Source organism: Natator depressus, chromosome 3 (genome assembly GCF_965152275.1).
Source record: "Natator depressus isolate rNatDep1 chromosome 3, rNatDep2.hap1, whole genome shotgun sequence".
In the NCBI taxonomy this organism is placed as follows: Eukaryota; Metazoa; Chordata; order Testudines; family Cheloniidae; genus Natator; species Natator depressus.
Window position 1 is genome coordinate 147149672 of NC_134236.1, and position 17384 is coordinate 147167055.

The following is a 17384-nucleotide window of genomic DNA, read 5'->3' on the forward strand; positions in this document are numbered from 1 at the left end:
AGCCTTTAAATGTGTTTTTTCTATCAGAGCCCCATTGGTACCCAGTGAAAATCATTTATATGACAGCAGTGCCTCATTTGGGCTAGGTGCTGTACAAACACAGAGTAGCAGACAGTCCCTCTCTCAGACAGCTTACAATCTAGGAAGACATGGGATGGGAAAGGAAACAGAGGTGAGGTGACTTGTCTAAGCTCACCCAGCAGATCACTGACAGAACCAGGACTGAAACCCAGAGCTCCTGAGTCCCAGTCTATTGCTCTAGCCCTCTTAATACAGTTCTAAAATCTCTGCCTGTTTACTGAAATTTAGTAAAACGTTTTATTGAAAAGGCTTAACATTTTAAGGAAACAGAAACCTGTTCTCATTTTCATTCTAATATTTTGTTTACCAGTGACATAATGCAGGGCTTACACAGACATACAATGGATCAAAAAAGCTTGCTTTTTATACACTGCCAGGAATGATCTCACAGGCAGTTTGATTTGTTTCAAGGTCTACTTGAGAGGATCTATGGTACATAAAGCACTAAAAATCACAGCATAACTTTATGTATAAAGGAAAATCCAGGTGCTGCAGGAAGTGATGTTGGTGATTAAGTAGGTACTGCTCTCTCCTCTGAATTTGTATTGAATAAATGTTGGAGCATAGTATTCATGGTCACGAGGGATCCACTTCCCATGGAAAAATGTGGAATTTGCATTTTTACAAAGAATCTTTAGTTTTTACATTTTGTGAAAAAAAAACAACCCATATACAATAGAACCACATACCACTAGTGCATGCACAGGAATATAGGAAATTGACACTTCAGCCTTGGGCAGCTGGGCTCTGGCTGTCAGCCCCAGGCAGTGGGGCTCCGGCTGTCAGCTTTCATTTTAATCACAGAAAAAACCGTGCATTTTTGTGTGTTTTTATTGGAGAATTTTGGGCTTTTATATCACGGAAAACTAGGATGGCTGGCGGTCACTGTACCACAGGAGTTGCTGTGTTTTGGATAAGATTTAAAGTATAGGTTGTGACTTCTTGTGCCCATTAAAAAGTCAGAGGACCACATACATTCCTTTGTAGGTAAATCCCCCAAATTCCCTGAAGTTCACTAGGGACTTCATTGGTGCTAACAACTTTACATGGAAGATGTTCAGATACAATCATGAGGGGCAGAAGTAAAAATGCAAAGATCTATATAGAGATAGAAATAGGTAGATAGATAGTAAATCCATGTCTACCTACATTCCCCTGGTAGCTTCCTTTCCATATTTTTGGAGATGCTTTAAATATTATAAGAGTTTTAAAAAATAATTGGATATAGGAGTTTTCACTTCGTTTACTAAACTATTTTGTCACCTAGTGCTTTTGAACAGCTTCTATATTGCTTTGAGAAGTGGTGGTTTAGTGAATTTAGTGAAGCTTGGTAAAGAACTTTGGGATTCTGCAGAATGAAAGATGGTAGCTCTCTAAATGTAAAATTTTCATTATGACATACTTACTGTTGATATACGACCTACTAAATTAATATTACAAAACATGATTGAGACTGTAAGCTCTTTGAGGCAGGGACTGTCTCTTACTATGTGAATGTACGTGCCTGCTGCAATATAATCCTGATCCATGACTAGGATGGAGATCAGCAAGCAATATCTGAGAGTATTACTTTTATTGCAGTAAAGCACTGCACTCAGCCCTATACAACACGGTACAAAAAAATCATTGCCCCAGAGAGCTTACAATCTAAGCATAAGAAAAGAGACAGAGATCCAAGCAGATTGGGAGAGCATAAGAAAACAACAATACTAGTCAGCATGATAAGCAGAGGTCACAGCTATATATTGGTAGTGGCTTGGTCTCTTCCACGCTGCCTAAAGATTCCAAGAAGTTAATGAAGTCAATCAGTAGCTCCCTAAAGGTGATGAAACTAGGGAACCAAGGTGGGTGAGGTAATATCTTTCACTGGTCGAACTTCTGCTGGTGAAAGAGACAAGCTTTTGAGATACACAGAGCTCTCCTTCAGGTCTTTCACCAACAGAAGTTGGTCCAATAAAAGATGTTACCTCACCCACCTTGTCTCTCTGATATCCTCGGACGAACATGGCTACAACAACATTGCATGAAACTAGGGAAGTGAGTGCTCCTCTCCTGGATGTTTTAAACATAAATAAAAATATATGGCCCTTTGTCTGAAATGATGCTTGCTCTTGCTCATATATTCACTGGCTCTTGCTTATATATTCACCTGTTTTTATGTTTCATTTATGGGAACATTTTCTTGTTCTGGCCACATACTTTAATCCAGATTAAGATCATGACCCATAATTCATTAAGGGCAGTTGGAGTTTTTTCACTGACTTCAGTGGGTTTTGGATCAGGCCATGAGCAGACAAAATGATTTCTCTGCCTTTCCTCTAACATTTAAACTCCTACTGTTCCATAAACTCTTGGTTTGATTAAGCAGAAGAAACAGGTCTCAGTTATTACATATGTATACATAAGCCACATTTCACAAATGACATGAAAGATCAACAAATGTTACACATGGGGGAAGGGGCTCTCAAAGCCAGACTGACAATAACGCAACAGGCTATTATTCAAAGACAAATGACCAGGATTCATCTAGCTGGTGGGGCTCAAGTATCACAATTCTAACAGATTTAACCACAATATTTCATTTCATTGGTCCAATTTTTAATATTTTCCCTTCAAGTAACATAAAATATTACTTTAAAACATGATTTATAAAGTGTTCACATTTCCATCTAAAATTAAAAATAGGCTAAAGTCAAAATAGTTTTTTTAAGACTATCCCTTTTTCCTTAACTTCCATCAGTCTTACACATTTCTTGTGAGTAAAAGCAGAGGAACACACATACATAGGTTTATGATGTACCTTCATATACATTTATATAGATAAATTCGTAGAAACATAATTTAATGTAGAAACAAAGAAATTGCTCCATATAATTCTGTGCTAGCATTGCAGTTTAGTTGATTAATCATTCCAAGAACACAGTTAATGCATTTGGTGTTCTTGCCTATGTGGTGTCCATTGCCAGCAGTGGACTTTATAATGAGAGATTATACTTCCAGCAAGAATAATTTAAAACAAACTGTAGATCCAAAAATTAAAAATAAAGCTATGAATCAAAAAGACAGAATGCATCAATTTCATATCCGAATTGCCATCCACTTACAGGGCCTGATCCAAAAATGACTGAAGTCAAAAGTAGTCTTTCCACTAGCTTCCATGAGCTTTGCATAAGACCCCCAGTGACTAGTTTCTATGGTTCTTCTACAATATCATCACGGCATGAAGAGCTAAAAGTGCTTTTCATCACAGCTGCAATGTTAGAAGTAAAGCTTCTAAATCTTTCTGGGCTTCTTTATCCTAAGACAAGAAAACAAACAAGCATGCGATGAGATGTGGGATGCCCCGTGTGTTGCAGTGTGTTTTTATCATGCTAATATGTGCTCACGCGCGTTTCTCTATTAACAAAAGATATTATGTAAAATTAATAGCCACGGAATGTCCACAACTACAAATCGTTGAACTAGTTACTTTTTCTTTTTCAGTGATCGCACAAGTAAAACGGGGAGGGGGAGGAGGAAGTAGAGCCCATGGCAGCCTTCTTCATACAGCTCTGACAAAGCACTTCCACCTTACCAGTAATATCCTTAGTGTGGAAGCATTGGTGCAAGGCCCACACTTTTATGAGTACAGTGTGGGTCAACAGAGATTTGGCTTCTATTCTGTGTGGAAGTTTGTATGCTGTGAATATACTGTGTCTAAGAGGATGCGTCTCTGACTCTTCTTTGGAACTCAATTATCCAATTATCAAGAAAATATGAGAAACATACCTAATGGTTTAGGGCCAGATCCTGCCCTAACCCTATATGTCGATATACCCTTCCCTCCCCTCCTCCCAGTTCCAGGCATGGAGTGGAAGAGAAGGGGCTGCATGCCTGGTAGTTCCCCCTCCCCTGTACATGTGGGTGAGGAGTGGAGGGGTGATACAGTCTTGGCTCCACCCCCAGACCCCCCACACACACACACTACAGCCAGTAGAGTTGAGACATCATGGGGGCAAAGGTAGTAATCTGCTACTACTATAGTACGGCAGGTTACTCTCACTTGGAAATAAGCGGGGAGCAGGGAAAGAACTTTGGGCTCCTCCTAGGGCAGTATACAGGTGAACAGCTTACACAAGGCCGTGCCTAAAGGCAAAACCTGGCCAACCGAATTCTTTTGAAGGTCATAAATGATTAGGTTTTGGCCATTAAATATAATCCATTATCCAAAGGTATTTTTGTATTTATACAAAATATCAGCTCTAAAATATGATGATCTAGTCATTGAAGCATTTCTCCTGAAAATTGCCACCTGTGTGTTACTTCTCCCTGCCCATGCACACATTTCCATCTCACAAAGCCAGTATCAATTCAGATAAAGCTACATTTTTAGAAGTCTGTACATGATGCACACAAAGAAGTAGGGGTGAAAACACCTGATTCACACACACAAGTTCGGGGTTCACATGCACCAAAGCATAGGCATGCGCACATCAGGTGTTTTGTACTAGTATTTCCAAAATTAGAAGCTGTGGTTTCTTCAACCGCCAAGGTAATGCTGCAAAGGAAATTTTCTAAAAGAAAATTTTGCAGACTAAGACAGTGAAGCAATCACTTAATTTCAGGATCACTGTGTTATTCAATCAAAGAACTGGAACAAAATACAGAACATTTTAAAATATAGTTTATGGGTGAATAAACTCCTGCTCCTCTTTATTTTGGTTAGTTGTCTATAATGACATGGTGGAATAAAGAGAAATATTTGAAACTGATAGAAAACATATGCAAGAAATGTCAAACGATATTATACTATCGGGCCGGATTAAGGCATAAATACGTTAGCTGTATAAGTCCCTTGAATATGTGCTCTCACTGGCAACAATAGGCTAAACTATCCACCTAATCATTTATCAGAGTCTTGAAAGGCACGTATTGTACAGCCTGTACACTCTTGCCAGAATACTCTTGGTAACAGGAAGAAACATCACCTTATATCCCACACCTCTTAAATTTCATGCCACTGCACCCCCCAGAGTGTCTGGTCTAAGAGTATGGCTACACTCAAAACTTCAAAGCGCTCCCGCGGCAGCGCTCTGAAGTGAGAGTGTGGTACTCCACCTCCACGAGGGGACTAGCTTAGAGCGCTGGGGCACTGTTTACACTGGCGCTTTGTAGCGCTGTAACTTGCTGCGCTCGGGGGGGGGGGGGGGGGTTCATACCCCTGAGCGAGAAAGTTGCAGCGCTGTAAAGTGCCAGTGTAGCCATAGCCATTGGCTCTTAATACAGCGTTGGAAAACACACAATCCTCACATCAAGAGACTGCCACAATCTTGGTTCAGAAGTATAATAGGTTTACAAATTTATGACTGTTCATTCAATGGAATTCAGAAATGATTTTCAGGGCTAAACGCAGAAGTAACTGCACAGGCACTCTCGCTACAGTTAGGAAAAAAAATAGTTCTAGTCTTTTCACACTTCTCTCAGCCAAAAGGTATAAATACTTCTCTCAGGTTCTGTCATATCCTAGGGAATTTTATTCAGTATTTCAAAGACGGATTGAGTTCCTTATTCACACCACAAATTATCCCTTTTAAAAATCATCTCCAAAATAGCCGTGCATATTTCTCTCTTTCCTTAGAAGAAAAACAAGACTAATACATTGGGCAATCTTTTCAGACAGTTGCAACACACCCAGAGCTAAAGGTTGGGCAATCTTTCCTGCATCTGCCTCTGCTGCTAAGAAAAGAAATTAGAGAAAGAAACCAAAATGTGGCTGCTCTAAAAACTACTTGAAAGAAGAGATTGGTAATAGCTTGGAGCCTGTTTAATGGCCTATGTGAATTGAGTTGTTCTATCCAGAGAGAAGAGACCACACTGCAAAAAGCACAACTACTGGAATTTTTGCTGGCAATACCAACAAAGAAACCAAACACTGAATAGAAACAGGTCCCTCCAGGTGAGGGTTGTAGCACATTGGCAGGGAAGAAAAGCTTGCACTGCTGTTGACTGTGACCCTGCTTTATGGAGGAAGAGCTCAGATTCCAGGGCTGTCAACCTGGCATGCGTAGGCGCAATGTGGAGGTAAAGGAGATCACTGATTATTGTGCGAGTAGAGGATCACTGGTCCTGCACAGCTTTCTCCCTTAAGGCATTTTAGAAATTCACTGGATCTCTGATCTTCCAAGGATGAACAATCATATTGATTCATTTGTAGCTGGGAGGATGGGAAGGCCTTGATCTCCTTCTGGAGACCAGGAAAGCAGTTTGTTGGCAAGAGACTCAGTTGTTCACTCCTAGGTTGAAGATTGGCTCTAGCTGAGTAGGTAGGACCAATTGCCATTTTCAACTTTGACTTTCTACTGAAAAACACACATTGGTTAAACGCTTCTAATATATTTTTACAATCAAATGTGAGTTCCATATGTTCTGTGGGCCATAAACTGCTCCCTAAAGGACATTTAAGGTCATGGGCTCATCCACCGCTTTCTCCCCCCTTCCACCCCCTCGCTCCCTTCTCTTCCTGTTGAGATGTCTCTTTTGTCCATCAGCTTCAGGGAATTTAGCAACGGAGAGAAAGATCTGAGGGATTAGAGATAGAAAAAGTAAAGAGAGGCAGCTGAGAAAGGGGACAAAGAGGAAAGGGAGGTTGTTGAGAACAGGAAAGGGAGAAGAGGTTGTTGGGGAGAGAGGTTTGCTAGCCTTAATCTGCGGGTGTTTTGCAGCTAATTTCTGAATGTTTTTCTTTAACTGCAAATAAAAATATGGGAGAAAGATAAAAATCTTTATTTTTACCTCCCATCTCTCAGCTATTTCCTTATGCATGAAACACTCAGCACAATGGATACTTAACGTGTGTTTGGTGATAAAGCCCCAACTGTGCATCACTGGGAGTTGACACACCATGGCAACATTGCAAAATTGGTGCACCAGCAAACCAGAACATAACTTTGTGCTATTGGAGCCAAATTCTAGACTGCTATCCATCAGGTATGACTTCACTGAAGTCAATGGGGCTACAAGGCTTGTTTCATCAGTTCAGAGTTTGGCCATCAGGGTCCAAAACTATACTCTAATATTCATTAAATGGACAGCATTGATGTTACCATGTTTTGAGAACCACTTTCATAACTTCTGGTTATAGCTATATAATTCCTGTACAGGTCAATGAGACACCCTCAAGTACACTACGAGAGAGACCCAATCACACACAATGGTGGCCAATTAGAGTAAAATCTCTTGTGGACAATATATTTAGTTATATAAACTAACCTGCTGCCTGTTCCCAATTTAATATCTACCGTTGGCACTTCGTACATAATAAGCATGACTGCAGTAGTCATCAGTTTAAATATAATTTCATAATATTGCTTTCCTCCTTAGATATTTCAATAAATCACTACAGTCACCCACTTGCAATTTTCTGTGTTGTTACTGTATGTCACAAGACAGGGCGTTTTACAGTCTCACATATTTCTAATGTCTTCCTCTGGACATGAGCCATGATTTTTCAAGGCTTCTAATTATCAATGCCACCAAAATGAAAAACATGCAGTTGACCGTTCGTAATGCTGCATGTTCTAATGACACTTTATTTAAAAAATTATCAAAATGACTGAAAACTCATATTTCAGCTATTTCTAGGATTTGTGTTGCAGAGGTATGTCTTCGACAAACGACTTGAGGTTCAATTTATATTGATCATCAGTTATGTAAAGTTTTATATCCTGACTGGCTCTTTGTCCAACCTTGAAAACCAAATTTCACCACTTAATTTGGTTTCATTTTAGCACAGTTAGCAGCAGCATATCCCAAATTTTTGAAAGCCGAGCCTCCCTTCAGGAAAATGAAACTAATTGCACCTCCCTTCAATCCTGGCATGTGCCACCATCTCAATTTATATTTCTCCTACACGTCCATAACTAGTCCTTGGTGCACCAACATGGCCCACACTTTGAAGATTGCTGCAATCAATCACATTTTTATTGCACTGACAACTATGTTCAAACATTTAGGGTGACCGGATAGCAAGTATGAAAAATCGGGATGACCATTTTTTTTTCTCCCCAGGGCATTAGGTATATTGCATATATAAGACAAAGCCCCTAATATAGGAACGGTCCCGATAATGTCGGAATGTCTGGTCACCCTATTACATTTGAGAGGATGCTGCCATGACTGCTTAGTAATAAACTAATCATCAGTTTCATCATAACATGTTAAACTCAATACATAGAGGTAGGATAGTTTATTAATATGTATAAAAATTACCACACAAGTGTGCCCCCAATCAAAAAAATGCAAATATCCAGGTCATCTCCCCATATACTTTTTTGGACTGTGAAGAATGTAAGCAATAGAAAAAGTCAAGCCTTTTGGCAATAACTTAAAAACCATGTAGATTATAATGTATGAGAGAGAAGTAAAAAAAAAAAAAAAAAAAAAAAAAAAAAGGAGAATATAGAAGGTGTTAATCTTCTGTTGTTTTATAAATTTAGAACCTTAACATATAGTCTGTTTTTAAGCAGCATGTTTCAGTTGTTAGTCTGTAAGAGTAAATTATGGTGCCCCAAGGATTGCCTATTCTGGCTGGGCCCTTTACTGAAATTCAAACAGTCACATTCAGTGCAAAGGGAATCCCCAACCAAATCAATATCTAATGCCTTTGGTATCAATTTCTCCACAAATAGAATATAACCTCCTTCTCTGCTCCAATCATACAACCATGGTGGTTTACCAAGATTTCTAGCTCTCTTCCCACGGCAGGATTATGGAAAAGAGGCAGCCTCTCTATGGTTGAGTTTGAGACTTATTTTTGACGAAAAATCCTGATTCCTCCCCACTCCCAAATACTCAATAAAGGTAATTTCCCCTTAGAATTTGGTACTTTTGTACTCCCATGCCATATCTACAAACCAACTTGTCACAGAAATTTCAAATTAGGTTTATTTGAAGTATCTTGGCAAGACCTAGTAAGGGTGAACAGTTTGTGAGATTGGGAAAAGCACATTTAAGATGATACAGGAGTGTTTCAAACATCAAAATGACCTGTGGGGCGACGAGTTATATACACTCGTGGTGCCTGGGCTCCAGCAATATTCAGGGCCCGGCTCCACCAATGTTTGGGGCCAGGTCTCTCCCCTGGCCCCGCCTGCCGCCCCTCCCCCGAATGCCCCCAGCCCCCACTTGCTGCCCCTGCTCACCTCCCCCACCCCAGAGCCTGCAGCTCACTCTGACTCTGCTCTGCCGGCTCCCCGCATCAACTGCTGCCCCAGGGTCCTAGTGCCCCCTATTCTTATCCTGCCCTCCCGCACCCCAAGCCCCTCATCCCCAGCCCTCATCCCCCCGCACCCTAATCCTCTGCCCCAGTCCTGAGCCCCCTCCCACACCACAAACCTCTCATCCTCAGCCCCACAACCCTTACCCCTGCACCCCCAAACTGCCTCCCAGAGCCTGCACCCCTCATCCCCTCCTGCACCCCCACCCCCTGCCCCAGCCCGGAGCCTACACCCAGCACCCAAACTCCATCCCAGAGCCTGCACCCCAGACCTCCTCCCCCACCCAAACTCCCTTCCAGAGCCTTAGGCAGGTGGGGGGCGGAGTTTGGGGTGGGTGGGTTGTGGGCACCACCAAAATTTCTACAAACCTGCCATCCCTGCGCAGGTACAGCAAAACTTTCAAAGGGGTCAAATGACTGATGCAGACTGCAATTCTCTTTCTCTCTCTCATATACACACATTTATTTTCTCTGTGTGTGTACACATACTTTCTCTCTATATATACATGCGCATATATATAGTGTAAAAATATACATGTGAGTGTCTTTAGCCCTTTCCTATGCAAACTGTTGAAAATGTGAATCTATCACTAGGGAGGTCTGTCATGGTGATTTATATATACAAAAAAACCCTCACAGGCTGAGTTCTTCCCCTGTTGCTGCATTCTTGTCCAATATCAAGGGATTCTTCAGATTTTCACATTTCCCAGCTAAGTACCTTGACTCATCTGCCCTCTACTCTTGATCCCACAAGTTCCAGATTTTAATCCTTGTTTCCAGTCCCATCTGCCTCCTCCTCATGGACTTTTTAATATTTGCAAGAGCTGCTGTAATCCTTAGTAAGTCCCTGGCTCCTGCTAACCTACTACGGTCATCAGGCAGTGGATGCCTGTCAGGAGTAAGGCCCTGCAGCTGCAGTATTCCTGACACCCTAATGAGTCACCTAGGCTGCCCTGCCTGATTAGCTCAGGAAGCTAACAGGCCAGTTCTTAAATACACCCACGCCCTCCCTGCTTTCCTGTGCTTACCTCTCACCAAACCCTGCTCCTCTACAGCTCCAGCCCAGATTGTGCCCTGCATCTAGTCTTGTTCCCATCCTGTCCCAGCCCTGCTCTTACCTCAGAACCACACCTGTTCCTGCCAATAGTCTTAATGCTCTTGTCTTAGTTTTACTCCATTACTACTTGTTATACTACCTTAGACTTAACACTGAGAAGGGAGAAATTATTTGTACTTTCAAATACTCTTGAATGGTTATCATGAGCCACCTTACACCCTGATCCTTTAATGGGGCTGTTCATAGGCAGACCTCATCGACATCAGTGGGGCTCTATGTCAGCCCAATGGGCTGCCTATATGGAGGATCAGGGTATTAATGATCACGCAGTCAAGCTGTATATATTTAGCTCTTAGTCTTTCACTATTGTGACATATATCCTAATATTCAGAGAACGTTATCTTAAAGCAAAATCTAATTTTGTAACAAACTGTAAAATGAAATGGTAAAGTATTCTCTTAACTATAACTTACTTTAATAACATTTTTACTGTAGCAACACATCATTTAATCCATCTGATGGCAAAATGGGTCATATAGCACTCTTGGATGTCATAGCTGTAGTCATATTTGATGTTTTGGTAGCTGGTCAGACAGCTGTATTTGAACATAGCATGTTCAGGATCAGTGCCACACTATTTATGTGTTAAAGTGTTAAAAGAAGCAGTAAGAGATAAAAAGGCATCTCTTAAAAAGTGGAAGTCAAATCCTAGTGAGGTAAATAGAAAGGAGCATAAACACGGCCAAATTAAATGTAATAAGAAAAGCCAAAAAGGAGTTTGAAGAACAGCTAGCCAAAAACTCAAAAGATAATAAAATGTTTTTTAAGTACATCAGAAGCAGGAAGACTACTAAACAACCAGCGGGGCCCCTGGATGATTGAGATACAAAAGGAGCACTTAAAGATGATAAAGTCATTCCAGCGAAACTAAATGAATTCTTTGCTAAATGAATTCCTTCACAGCTGAGGATGTTAGGGAGAGTCTCAAACCTGAGCTGTCTTTCGTAGATGACAAATCTGAGGAATTGTCACAGATTGAAGTGTCACTAGAGGTGGTTTTGGAATTAATTGAGAAACTTAACAGTAACAAGTCACTGGGACCAGATGGCATGCACGCAAGAGTTCTGAAAGAACTCAAACCTGAAATTGCAGAACTATTAACTATGCTTTGTAACCTGTCCTTTAAATCCACTTCTGTACCCAATGACTGGAAGATAGCTAATGTAACGCCAATATTTAAGGGCTCTAGAGGTGATCCCGGCAATTACAGGCCGGTAAGTCTAACGTCAGTACCGGGCAAATTAGTTGAAACAATAGTAAAGAATAAAATTGTCAGACACATAGAAGAACATAAATTGTTGGGCAAAAATCAACATGGTTTCTGTAAAGGGAAATCATGTCTTACTAATCTATTAGAGTTCTTTGAAGGGGTCAACAAACATGTGGACAACGGGGATCCAGTAGACATAGTGTACTTAGATTTCCAGAAAGCCTTTGACAAGGTCCCTCACCAAAGGCTCTTATGTAAATTAAGTTGTCATGGGATAAGAGGGAAGATCCTTTCATGGATTGAGAACTGGTTAAAAGACAGGGAACAAAGGGTAGGAATAAATGGTAAATTTTCAGAATGGAGAGGGGTAACTAGTGCTGTTCCCCAAGGGTCAGTCCTAGGACCAATCCTATTCAACTTATTCATAAATGATCTGGAGAAAGGGGTAAACAGTGAGGTGGCAAAGTTTGCAGATGATACTACACTGCTCAAGATAGTTAAGACCAAAGCAGACTGTGAAGAACTCAAAAAGATCTCATAAAACTAAGTGATTGGGCAACAAAATGGCAAATGAAATTTAATGTGGATAAATGTAAAGTAATGCACATTGAAAAAAATAACCCTAACTATACATACAATATGATGGGGGCTAATTTAGCTACAACTAATCAGGAAAGAGATCTTGGAGTCACCATGGATAGTTCTCTGAAGACGTTCACGCAGTGTGCAGCAACAGTCAAAAAAAGCAAACGGGATGTTAGGAATCATTAAAAAAGGGATATAGAATAAGACGGAGAATATCTTATTGCCCTTATATAAATCCATGGTATGCCCACCTCTTGAATACTGCGTACAGATGTCTGCGTCTCATGTCATAAAATATATATTGGCATTAGAAAAGGTTCAGAGAAGGGCAACTAAGATGATTAGGGGTTTGGAACGGGTCCCATATGAGGAGAGATTAAAGAGGCTAGGACTTTTCAGCTTGGAAAAGAGGAGACTAAGGGGGGATATGATAGAGGTATATAAAATCATGAGTGGTGTGGAGAAAGTGAATAAGGAAAAGTTATTTACTTGTTCCCATAATATAAGAACTAGGGGCCACCACATGAAATTAATGGGCAGCAGGTTTAAAACAAATACAAGGAAGTTCTTCTTCACACAGCGCACAGTCAACCTGTGGAATTTCTTGCCTGAGGAGGTTGTGAAGGCTAGAACTATAACAGGGTTTAAAAGAGAACTGGATACATTCATGGAGGTTAAGTCCATTAATGGCTATTAGCCAGGATGGGTAAGGAATGGTGTCCCTAGCCTCTGTCTGTCAGAGGGTGGAGATGGATGGCAGGAGAGAGATCACTTGATCATTACTGTTAGGTTCACTCCCTCTGGGAAACCTGGCATTGGCCACTGTCAGTAGACAGGATACTGAGCTGGATGGACCTTTGGTCTGACCCAATATGGCCATTCTTATGTTCTTCCCTGACACCTGGTAATCCAGTTTTGATCCTCAGCTCTGATTCCTAATTCTGACTCCGTCTTTAGCATTGGCTCTGTCATTTGGCTTCTGACTCCAGTTCTGACCTTCAACCCTGGTTCTGGCCTTGTCTTGAGCCAGGGCTCTGGCATTTGGACTCTGACCGCTAGGCATGACCGCCTCTGACCCGGTCTCCTGACAATGTCTTCATGTGCATTTCTATAAACATTCAAATGTGTGTTTCTTTTATGTCTGCAGGGTTATTGTAGCCATGTTGGTCCCAAGAATTAAGAGAGATTATGAATGAGGTAATATCTTTTATTGGACCAGCTTCTCTTGGTGAGAGAGACAAGCTTCCAAGCAATGTATGCCGATACATTGTACAACCATTAATATACTTATATATAGTCTCCATCTTAACTCCAGTTTAATATAATTTTGTCTGGATTGGATACATCTCCCAGTGTAAATGGATAGCTCTTCCTGCTTTGCTGTTTTCAGCTCTTCTGAAACGACAACTCTTTTCTGGGGGATAGGGGAGGCAGGCGTTTATAACCACAGTTCCTCATGTTTATTTTTATATGAGGCCATGGATGATTGGAACCTTCCAATTTTTTCGGGTAACATGCTACTAAATCTTTTATTATACTGCTTAGCGATGAATTCATTGTTCCCAATAGACAAGCATGGTACCTTCACTGTGGCCCACATGGAGGATATAAAAGCAAGTTATTTTTCTTGTTTTGCTTTTTATACTTGGACATATTAAAACTATATTTTTAGGTTCTTGCCGCTACAAGTTTCACCACTGACAATATACAAGATTCTTTGTTAAAAACAAGGAATCAGTATTTTCAGTTCTGCAACACTAGGCCTCCTTTGCCTGCTTGAGAACTGTATTTTTAATACTATATGCATACACACACTCACACCTCCTTTTTAAATTTCAAATGACTGTTCATATTTTCAAATTAAATTATCGCATTTTTCTCCCAAGATTTCAAAAAGTATTGTTTTCATTTAGGTAGTTCACCACATCTGCTTTGGACAGAATGTATATAATGCCTTTCACACACTCAGTTCCTCAAACCACATTTCAAAGTAATGGTAGCGTAATGACCACTGGCTAAACAGAGCAGCCATTATGCATTCAACTATAATTCACAAACAGTCTTGCACATTAGGACCTGTTTTATTGAGAGGGCAAATGTTTCCCAGGACCCTGAGGTTATCCACCTGGAGAGCTACCAGAGACAAGCAGGACAACGTAACGTCTCATGCACTTCTAACTTTACAATATGAGATTTATGGCCAGTGGAAGACCATATGATTCATCAAAGCCTTCTGTTTAGTACAGGGGATAAAGGCAAAGAAATCTAATATAGGGCTGTACCACCAATTTAACCCCCAAATCTAGTTTGTGACACTACTCGTGTATTCGCTTGCTTTTAAAAAAAACTGTGTACATGACTGTGGCCCCCTGTTCAGAGATGCCAAGTTGCCCATTACCAAAACCTCAAGATACAGGGACTTATAGGAACAATGACCCTGAAGGATAATAAATTCTCTTTGAGAAGTAGCTTGTCATTTTACTTGAAGACTTCTTTTGTGCCCCCTTTGAAGAATTACTCCCAGTTTGAAACTGGCCCACTGATTTTTTTTTCCTTCATGAGGGATATTGTCTACTTAGAAAAAAGAAAAGGTGTACTTGGGGCACCTTAGAGACTAACAAATTTATCTGAGCATAAGCTTTCGTGAGCTACAGCTCACTTCATCGGATGCATCCGATGGTAGCTCACGAAAGCTTACGCTCAGATAAATTTGTTAGGTCTCTAAGGTGCCCCAAGTACGCCTTTTCTTTTTGCGAATACAGACTAACATGGGTGCTACTCTGAAACCTGTCTACTTAGAGATGCTCCCAGCTGGAAGTGGCCCCCTGGGAATAAGTGCATATTCGGTAGCAGGGAGAGCAGAGAAAAAGAGGATATTTGGATGTGACTATTGTCCTGGGTCTATGTTCATTTAAACCAGCTGAAGATCTGGGCCTATGTTTTCTAGTATCAAAATTCATTAGGGACAAACGTGAATATGATAATGGCCTGATTTTCAGAGATGCTTAGTACCTGTAGCCCCCACAGAACTCAGTGCAAGCTGTGAGTGCTCAGCAGCTCTGAGAAATCAGGCCATCACTGACTATTATTTCTAGTGTTTATGCAGCAGCATAAATTGCACCATAAACTGCTTTAAGTGCTTGTTACTTAAAACCCATTGCTGCACCGCTCCAGAAATTTGTCATTTAGGGCTGGATCCACAAAGGGATCTAGGCACCTAACTCCCACTTTAGGTACCTAAGCCCAAAATTTAGATCCTCAAAACACCCACTAAATTGCTGCTTAACCCAGTAGGCACCTAAGTTTCCTCTGGTAACGTCTCCTGATGACGCCAAACAGCTTGGTGACTATACTCCACCAGGATCCACAAAGTAGGTGTTCCTCTACCTATCTCACCTGCAAGGCCCAATCCGGTAGGCATCTTCAGAAGCCGCCTATCAGATTGCCCCCACCCATCCACCAAAAACGCAGCCCAGGAAAAAGAGGTGGTGATGGCAACAGCGGCACCCTCATAGTCAGAAGTTAGAGAATTCACCCAAGATCTAGGAGACCAGGGTTCAAGCTCCTACTCTGCCTGATGTGGAGCAAGATCTCTTTCCCTTCCCAGGTGTGCGCCTAACCACTGGGCTTTAGGGTGTTCTGGGGTGGGTCACTCTTTCTTGCTTTTGAAGCTGTTCCAATTTGTAGGAAATACTTAAACAGAGAGAGAACAGCTCTCTCGCCCAATGGTTAGGGCACTCACCTGATGGTTCCAGTCCCTGGTCCAGTGAATATCTAACTATTTCATACAAAGTGGAACAGTTTCAACAGGATAGATTCCCACCTCAGAAACCAGTAGTTAGGAACTCATCTGAGAGGGTGGAGACCTGGGTTCAAATCCCTGATACAAATTAGACAGAGTGGGGATTTGAATCGGGGTCTCCCGTATCCTGGGTGAGCGCTCTAGCCACTGGGATATTGAATAGAAGGCCACTATTACCACCTCCTCCATTTTTTGTGAGAAAGAGGATGACTTGGCTTAGGCACCTAACTCCAGGAGAGGGTTCATGGCTGTGAATCCCGAGTACATGAGGCACCTCCTTCTGGCCCAGTATTAAGCGCCTAAGTCCCTTTGAGGGCTGGGGCTTAGGACACATCTCTCTCCTCAGTATTTCCTACAGGCTAGTTTAAGCAGCTCCTTGTCCACACAGTGGCCTTTGTGACTCCCATTCTTAGGCTTCTAACTCTCCCCATGCTTTGTACAGGGAGCCTAGCTGCCTAACTTGAGAATGAATGTCATTAGGTGGCGAGAGACTTAAATGTTAGACATTGCAATGCTGAGACTAAGTCCCCTTTGTGGATCTAGCCCTTAGTCTATTATTTATTATTTGTATTATTATAGAACCTAGGAATCTCAGTCATGGAGCAAGGCCTCCGTTGTGCTAGGCGCTGTACAAACACAGAACAAAGAGACAGTCCCTTCCCCAAAGAGCTCACAATCTAATTACAAGACAAGAGACAAACAGGTGGATATCAACAGGCGGGGGGGGGAAGCACAAGGAAACAATGAGACAATAATATTTATCAGCATAACAGCACACCAGCTGTCTAACCGCAGTCAAGCTTTTTGTAGGCCCTAGAGCACTGGTTCCCAAACTTGCTCCACTGCTTGTGCAGGGAAACACCCTGGTGGGCCGGGACAGTTTGTTTACCTGCTGCGTCCACAGGTTCGGCCAATCGCGGCTCCCAGTGGCTGCGGTTCGCTGCTCCAGGCCAATGGGAGCTGCTGGAAGCGGCGTGGGCCGAGGGACGTACTGGCCGCCGCTTCCAGCAGCTCCCATTGGCCTGCAGCAGCAAACCACGGCCACTGGGAGCCACGACTGGCTGAACCTGCAGATGCGGCAGGTAAACAAACCGGCCCGGCCCGCCATGGGCTTTCCCTGCACAAGCAGCGGAACAAGTTTGGGAACCACTGCCCTAGAGCAAAGTAAAGTTTTAAGGAGAGGTTTGAAAGAGGATAATGAGTTAGTTTAGTGAATATTCATGGGGAGCTTCTCACGAGCATGAGAGGCAGGATGGGAGAAAGCACAACGGTGCTTGCTTGAAAATTTAACAAGTGGGCGATGGAGATTGGCATCATGGGTGGCTCAGAGGAGGTA

The 17384-nt window shown here is 41.8% G+C and overlaps 1 protein-coding gene across 3 annotated transcripts in view; it reads right to left on the minus strand.

The window, feature by feature from the left end:
• Positions 1–17384, minus strand: part of RMDN2 (regulator of microtubule dynamics 2) — an 88413-nt gene that overhangs the window by 15637 nt on the left and 55392 nt on the right. Inside the window, exon 11 of one of the 3 annotated variants that reach the window (XR_012638879.1) lies at positions 3186–3379. The exons of 1 other annotated variant lie outside the window; for it this stretch is intronic. Coding sequence is in view for 1 of the 2 variants with exons in the window: in XM_074949010.1 (XP_074805111.1) it covers positions 3326–3379 (54 nt within the window). In the remaining variant the exon portion in view is untranslated. Of the gene's footprint in view, positions 1–2685; positions 3380–17384 lie in introns of those variants that run through there. One more of the 3 variants, XM_074949010.1, reaches the window with a different exon arrangement.